General features: G+C 38.2%; 1 protein-coding gene across 1 annotated transcript; it reads left to right on the top strand.

The window, feature by feature from the left end:
• The first annotated feature begins 321 nt into the window (after nucleotides 1–321).
• LOC146501445 (centromere protein W-like) lies at nucleotides 322–1,590 on the top strand. Its single transcript, XM_085134327.1, has 3 exons — nucleotides 322–517; nucleotides 598–711; nucleotides 1,348–1,590. Exons 1-3 carry the CDS (start codon nucleotides 431–433, stop codon nucleotides 1,372–1,374), a joined length of 228 nt encoding a protein of 75 aa, XP_084990453.1. The 5' UTR covers nucleotides 322–430; the 3' UTR covers nucleotides 1,375–1,590.
• Nucleotides 1,591–8,852: the final 7,262 nt, after the last annotated feature.

The raw sequence follows: 8,852 nt of genomic DNA, 5'->3' as shown, positions 1-8,852 counted from the left end.
ACTTAAAAATTATTTAACTTCACTTTTATTATGTTATTTTATTATTGTTGAATTTATAAATTTCTCTACATCAAATTATAAGATCTCCACCATGGGCATGTTACTTTTACTTTTATCTATCTAAACAGTCAAAGTCTCAACCCTAGTATTTTGTCATGTTTGCCTTAAATCTTCTACCCTTTTTATTTATTTATCTATTTATTTATGTGTTGGTATGTTAAAATACAAGGTGAGAAAGCATTTACTGCTTTGCGCAGTAATGAATATGAAACTCTAGATGGCGCGGATGTAACAAACAAGGAGGCAAACGGCTTATAAGACCACGAAGAAGAATATAAACCGGAAGTTAACAAAGCGGGAGATTAGAAAACGTAAACAAACGTTTTTCGTGGGGTGTGCCTTTTTTGTTTCACAGAGAAACTTCATCGACATGTTGAACAAAGCGCCCAGACTGAAAAGTACAATTAAAACGAAGGCGAAGGGCAACATAAACGTGAGGCCGGCGTCAGAGGCGATGGTAGGCTATCGCTTTGTCCGCAGCTGACCGGTAGATGAGCGACGCTAAATAACAGCTGGTTTTTGCTCCTGTGTGCTCAGATCGAACTGCTGACACTGCTGTTCCTGAACAGCCTGGCTGAAGAGGCGAAGGCCAAAGCGTTTGAGGAGAAATCTGCGACGATCAGAGCTCAGCACGTCAGGGCAGTCTCCAAGGTCGGTTTATGTTCACAGCACTGCATTAACAACACAATCATGTAATCAACCAGTGATTAGAGATTTACTATTCATTAGTAAACCATTAGTTAATCTATTGATTCCCGATTAATCGTTTGGTTCTGTCTCTCCGTTTAACGAAACAACCTTAAAATTAGAGATCGAATTATTTTAAATATTTTCATCACTGTATATAACTGTAAAGCACTAAATGTAAAAGTAAACTACGTTTTTTTCCCATTTTTGGAGGGGTCTTGATTGAATAACTGATATATAAATCAGCCCTTACAGCAGAAAATACATATTATTTAATATTAAAATAAACAAACATATTATTTCTCTGCACACACAATCAAATCACATGTTAGCATTTCAAAGACTTTTAAAGAATTTCTCGACGCTAGGTAGTTTCTGTTACTGTAAAATAATAACAGCTATCATCTTGTTACATTATGAAGTTTTTCTTTTAATCATTGTAATTGAAACTACATAAAACAGCCATAATTTTATTCCCTCAGTATGCTGGCACTTCTTCATGTTATTAAAGATATTTTAAACGTACTGTACAGAAGTTAGAAATTTCAGTGTTGTGTCAAATTGAGCTCACTCTAAAATTTTTCCGTTCTTTCTTTACAGAAAGTATTGAAAAAGGCGAGAGGATGATGAAGACGGTGAAGAGCATCATACAGATTATTTTGGAAGGCAGTAGCAATATTCTTTCATATTTTTAATGTCTTGTTTTGATCTGAAATCCCTTTTTTGAGTTTTTTTAATTGTATTTCCGTGCAAGTAAACACTGTCCTTTAATTGTTCTGTATTAAACATTCATGAATTTTACACTGCCTAATTTATGTATGACAACTTAAAATATAGAACATAATTTTTTATTCTTATCTGAAAACATTTGGGAGCAAATTCCTTTAGAAAGTCCACATTGAAATGCCTGCAGGCAGTTATTTGGGCATTCATTTGGAAGCCAAATTAAATAACTCCCTACCTAAATGTAGTTAAATTTCAGTGGCCAGTGATTCATCAAACCTGCATATACATAATCACCAGTCAGTCCTGATCAGACCTGATTAAGTTTGCTGACTTGACCCCAAAATAAGGTTTTAAAAAGCTGTATGTGTGCAGATGAGCTCTCTCGAGTCTCTTAAGATGCTGTTTTGTTCTCCCATCATATCCCATGATTCACAGCCTCTTCAAATTCCTCACTTCTTCACACTACATGTCAAAGTCACCTACATAACAACCAAGAGTCAGGGGTGGGAATTAAGCATTTTTGAAAACATGAGTTGGAATGGGTTGATTTATTCTCCAAATATGGGGCTACTGCTCATTTACATAAACTTAACTATACCAACTTTGTTCATGTATGAGGCAAAAGACATGTTAATTTATCATGTTTTATTATCTTCATTATATTACCCTATATATATATATATATATATATATATATACATTGAAGTGACAAATGAATCTAAACTTTATAAAATAACAAACACCTGAATTCTGTAGAATGTTTGTCACAGTGCAGCAGTCTGCCTGCTGAGAGTTTGTGCACTGTTGATGTTAACAAAGGTTACAAGAGGGTTGGGGAAAATGTGGAAACAATGATAATGATGGAACAAACACAGATTTAACAGAAAGGTAATAAAACACTGGAGCAAAAGGAATATTCCTTACATTGGTCCCTCGTTTATCGCGGGCGTTACGTTCCAAAACTAACCCGCGATAGGTGAAATCCACGAAGAAGCCAACTTCATTTATTTATTTATTTTTACAATTATTATAGATGTTTTAAGGCTGTAAAAAACCCTCACTACACACTTTATACACCTTTCTTAGACAGGCACAAACATTTTCACACTTTTCTCTCTTGTTTAAACACAAAGTTCAAACATTCATAGAAAAATAAGTCCAGTATTATAGAATAATAATAATAATGGATTGGATTTATATAGCGCTTTTCAAGGCACCCAAAGCGCTTTACAATGCCACTATTCATTCACTCTCACATTCACACACTGGTGGAGGCAAGCTACAGTTGTAGCCACAGCTGCCCTGGGGCAGACTGACAGAAGCGAGGCTGCCATATCGCACCATCGGCCCCTCTGGCCAACACCAGTAGGCGGTATGAATGAAACCAAAGGTACCTGCGGCCTTTGACGATGCAAAACGTTTTGTTGACATTGTTGTTTTTGCTGAGGAGAAAACTTACAAACATACAGTACAGCACTTCAGTGTCACAGTGCTAGTGATTGAAGATTTATCTAAGTTTAACAAGCTGAACACATTCTGTACTGTGGAGGAGACATGGCATGAGATTGACTGACAATGCGCTGTAAAAAAAAACAAAACATGAAAAATTGCAAAAAAAAATCTGCGAAAGAGCGAGGCAGCAAAAGATGAACCGCGTTATAGTGAGGGACCACTGTATTCAAAATTATAAATTATATTGCATGTTGTCATTCGGTTCAGGATCAGGCTCTAAGTGTAAAAACTAATCTACAAAAGCTGTATCCTTGTTGATAATCCTGGTACCTCGGGCAGTTTATGTAGTAAGTTTCATCCAGAATTATTAATGTGTCTAGGAGGAGTTGGGGGCAGACATACGCTACGATCATTCTTCCAGTGTTAAAGGGCTCCTCTTGATTTTAAAAGAAACACACTTTACAACAGGTCAGTGGCTAATTTCACAATAAACTCAGACAAACTTGTAAATAGCACAGATATTTTAGACACCTGTAAGTAAGATATTTTCACCTAGATATTCACAGATCTCGATTTCTAAAAATGATCTCACTTGATGCTGTGTCGCTTAAATCTGACAGTTACAGGAACACTGGTTTTAACATCTGAACTGATTCCCTGAAGTTGGACACTGACTGGGAGTCTCAGTCACACTTACATACAATCAAATGTATGTACATGATACTCAGTGTTGGGACTAACGCGTTATTAAGTAACGCGTTACAGTAACTACGTTATTTTTGTGGTAACGAGCACGGTAACTAGTTATTATGCCAAAATCAGGAACGCGTTAGTCGTTACTGGGATTTAGATAGGGTCGTTACTCGTTACTTCGTGTGGTGGCTATCGCGGAGCTTCGACAGATTCAGTAACATTAGCAAGTGGTGGAGGCAGCAGGTGGATGAGAGAAAGGGGACGCAGAAGGAAAAGAGACCCGAGGCGGCCGCCGGTCCGAGTGTGAACTGAACTTCAGGTAAGAAGTTATGACCTGCAGTCTATCTGGGTCAGATATAAACCAAGTTTAGGTGGAGTTTATTTTCGTTATTCTGACTTTTTCCGTACTGCGTACTAGCTAGCATGACGGAGTTTCTATACAGCTGGGTGGGTGCTATGAAGTTAATCATGTTGAACTTTATTTTGTTCATAAGTTATTAGAGTTGCCAACCGTCCCGTCTGGTATTAAGAGAAAATATTAAGCGTTTTGAGGTGAAAAGGAACAGTTTGTCCCATAATTCAGCTACAATGAAAAAGACACAAAGCTGGAGTTATTCTGTGTCTTTGCTGCACAGCTGCCTCTTCTTCTTTCATTCTCCCCCCTCCCTCTCCTGTTTCTACTTCAATCATGAAAACTGATCAGTGATCAGCTGATCGGCTCTCTTGTTTGTTTATGGTCACTTTGCGCCAGAGAGAGGAAACCAGCCGATGTCGCGTTAAACAACAGCAGCACGTTTAAGCTTGATCAGGTGTTGTTATAATTTATTTAATATTAATTTCTACTATCAGCTGATGTTTGCTGGAGCCACAGCTGCAAAAAAGCTGCTGGTCATGATATCGGTTTGGTTATCTGGTGAGAGGGAAACATGAAGATGAAACCAGGAGATGTCCTTACTGAATCATCAGAGCTGAACAGGTGATGGAGAAACAGGTTTACCTTTTAGGTGACATGAATGAGTTGAAGGGAAGTTATGAACTGTTTCTGAGAGACAAATAACACCAGGATCCTTTTTTTATGTAGCTGACAGCTGGTAACTGTGCAGGGGCGGGTCTAGCAAAGTTTTTGCCAGGGGGGCCAGGTAGGGCATTAACAGGGAGAGGTGGGCACAAGGAAATCCTTTTTTTTCTTATTCTCATTTAAAATATCTAGCTTTTAAAAAATAATTATCTGAATCTTACAACAAACGATTGATAGATTGATGCATATATACCATCAAGACAGTGAACATCACTGTCACAACAGCGTTTGTTTTCATTCAAAGGCTTTATGAGTTTTCCTATAATGGCGGGCCAGTCTGTAGTCAAAATGCCCAGGCCAGTTTTCTGTCCCAGTCCAGCCCTGTATGCAGCTCATCTGCAGTCTGGTGTTACCTACATCTTCCTATTCAGAAGGCAGAATTTCCAAGTTCTGAGTACAATCAAAGCACCACGACTGCAGTTTTTGTGTTGGATGTAAAAGGCGCACATGACACTGTGACGTAGGCTAGAATCATGGCAGCAGTCAATGACGGTCCAGGCGTGGGATTTCTCTCGTGGAAATATGCACATTATCTTTTCCTTTCTATTGGTAGGTGGCACAGTGCACTTGTGGCAAGTAAGCAAGCTAGAAGACTGGCAAAGTTATGGAAGCAACACATTAACAAGAGAATTCTGAGTAAAACCAAAGTTACTTTCCCTAGTAACTAGTTACTTTGAAAGTAACGAGTAACTTGAAGTAACTGAGTTACTTTTGATAGAAGTAACTAGTAATGTAACTTAGTTACTATTTTAAAGTAACTTACCCAACACTGATGATACTGTACAAGTTTTCCTAGTTGCAAAATCAACCGCTGGAGCGGCGTCCTTCCTTGTTTTTATCCAGAACTATTCAGAGAGAGCCCACCTGACATATTGGTAATCCACGCAGGGGGGGGACAATTTGGGACTCATGTCTGCTCATCAGGTTTCTTCTGTTATTCTGTCATTCTGTCATGCATATTCCTGCATTAATGAGCATCAAGTGTGGAGATATGGAAGTCCAGGGAAGATCAACAAGGACAAGAAGACTGTGAACGCCAGCATTAGAAAGGCTGTCAACTGCTTTGGCGGAGTGGTTATTGCACATCCCTGCTTGAGATTTTTTGACAAGACAATCTTTGTACCTGACGAACTTCATTTCACCAAGATAGGAAATGAACTATTTCTGACAAGCATCCACTCAAGAACATCAGGAAAATTCTTCAGCCTCTATGGACTAACTGCACATATGAATGAGAATATGAAATAAATGCATTAAAAATAAATGCATGAATTACTCTGGGTCTATTGTTAAGAAATAAACACATTTTTATACTATACTTCACTGTTTAATTTATGTGTTTCCTATTCTGAACTGTCTGAAAGATGCAAAATGAATTTCAGTGCAAAGTGGCAAGGATGAATTATAGATGCATTTTAATAACAACTTCAACTTGTCTCTCTACCAGCTTACAAATAAATGTGAACTGAATATGAAAATAATTTGACATGAATTACCCTTCTAGTATTTGTCACCTAAATGATTGGGAATCCCAATTAAACTGTTACAATAAAAAGGAGTAATTTACATTAGTGGAGTCAGGATTAAAAAAAACAGTCAGGAGGATATGGACAATAACATTTCTTATCTATGATTTAATTTGTTATTATTGCAGGATAGGCAAAGTGGGATAGAGTTTCTAAACTAATAGATTTGGAATAGGCTTCATCAGGCCAATACATATGCATATGCACAATGCTGGACATTATATAAATTTGCAGTAAACTAAAAGAAAGTGAATGCCCAAGACTTATAAAGCACCCACATTGATTTAAATGCACACAAATATAATTCAGATAATATCACTAATATGTAAAAAAATATTATTATTTAAAAAATCTATTTAAATCATGAAAGCAGATTTCATCAAAATTTCCATCAAAATGTATCTAAAGAACAATACCAGGTAAGATCATTGAATTGAACTGAAATAAACTACTTTGACAATTTACTATAAACAAGTTACAGTGTTATATAACTATGTGAATGGAATGATAGAAGATCAAAGGAACCTGCCTCATGACATCACGGTGCATGTGGCTTTTAGCATAGAATGTTGAAGGATAAGATAAAAGGAACATGCCTAATGACATCACAGTGCATGTGGCTTTGATCATAGAATGCGAAAAGGCTTAAATACAAGACAAACCTTATAGAGGTCCTTAATTATACACACATATTACTTTGTTTTACACAGAACATCTGTACTAAAGCAACATTTAGCACAAGAGAATAACGACTTAAAAAAAACAAACAAAAGAAAAACACCCAACCAAAGCATGCCTAAAAGGGAGGAAAAAAACAGAATTGAAATGACAGAAAAATCCAATGCATTTAGTGAAAGCAGTAAAACATCGAATATTTGGCTGGGTCATGCCACATATGAGATATATCCTTTCTCAAATGCGGGAAGGCAAGAAGAAACACGCCTGCCAAAAATCACACCAAACCCTGGCCAAAACAAAGAGGAAATAAGGAATAAATCTAAAAGAGTAGGACGCAGGAGTCTCTGTGCAGTTCCTACTGGTTCTTTACCTACATTACCACAGAAACCAGCCTGCCCTACTGGACCAAAGCCAGCCACTGTGACTGTTAAAACTAGGATGGTGCCAGACAGGAAACTGCCCCAAAATCACCCAAACCAACAACAACGGAGGAATCGATCTAAAAGACCAGAAAGCAAATGTCCCAATGTAATTCCTACTGGTTTGTCGCCCATGTTAGCACAGAGTTCCCTACCCCCTATTCCACTAAAGGCACCCACTGTGAGCTGTAACACTAGGAAAAATTTACCAATTAATCACATGGTGCCAGACAGGAAATGGACCCAAAATCACCCAAACCAACAAAAATGGCGGCATCTATCTAAGAGACCAGAAAGCAAATGTCCCGATGTAATTCCTACTGGTTTGTCGCCCATGTTTCCACAGAGGCCACTCCCACCTATTACATCAAAGGCATCCACTGTGAGCTCTAACACTACTAAACTACTAAAACCAAAAGGAAAAATAGATGTCCAAAAGTTCAAGAGAGCATTGATAAAACTATTTAACCAAAGGAAAATAGCCACTTCACAGGCGTCTGAGGTATTTCAGAAGGCATCAGGAGATCTCTATTCGCTAAAAATGCATATAGACTTTTGGAAAGCCAAATATGCCTCTTCTGTGAATGCTGATGAGCTTGTTGAAAAAGAAACCCAGCAATACTTGCAAATGTTCTTTGAAAGGCGCCTGGCGGAGAGCTCTTGTGGCATATTAAAGAAAACATCTAGTCAGACAACACCCAACTCAGGTAAAGACACCCTGAACAGTGGTACGTTTCAAAACATGTCTAGTAATGATGAGGCTATGCAGGATGCTGCCACTATGAAAGAGCAGTTGTCAGTACCAGTGCTGTCAGAGAACACCCCTGACATGACAAAGAAAACATCCAGTCAGACATTATCGGATCAGACAGTTCAAGACTTGCCAACAGAACATGACAAACTTGACAACACAAAGGCTGGTCAACCGATTACTGACAGTTCTTTGCCAACAGACATCTGTGAGGACCACTCAGAGGATGTCAGTGCTGAAAGTAAACTGGAATCTATGGCTTCTGAGAGTCATGATGAAAAACCAAAAGGAAAAATAGATGTCCAAAAGTTCAAGAGAGCAGTGATAAAACTATATATCCAAAGGAAAATAGCCACTTCACAGGCGTCTGAGGTATTTCAGAAGGCATCAGGAGATCTCTATTCGCTAAAAATGCATATAGACTTTTGGAAAGCCAAATATGCCTCTTCTGTGAATGCTGATGAGCTTGTTGAAAAAGAAACCCAGCAATACTTGCAAATGTTCTTTGAAAGGCGCCTGGCAGAGAGCTCTTGTGGCATATTAAAGAAAACATCTAGTCAGACAACACCCAACTCAGGTAAAGACACCCTGAACAGTGGTACGTTTCAAAACATGTCTAGTAATGATGAGGCTATGCAGGATGCCGCCACTATGAAAGAGCAGTTGTCAGTACCAGTGCTGTCAGAGAACACCCCTGACATGACAAAGAAAACATCCAGTCAGACATTATCGGATCAGACAGTTCAAGACTTGCCAACAGAACATGACAAACTTGACAACAC

Source organism: Neolamprologus multifasciatus, chromosome 15, assembly GCF_963576455.1.
Source record: "Neolamprologus multifasciatus chromosome 15, fNeoMul1.2, whole genome shotgun sequence".
NCBI lineage: Eukaryota > Metazoa > Chordata > Actinopteri > Cichliformes > Cichlidae > Neolamprologus > Neolamprologus multifasciatus.
This window is presented reverse-complemented; position numbering and strand designations above follow the sequence as displayed.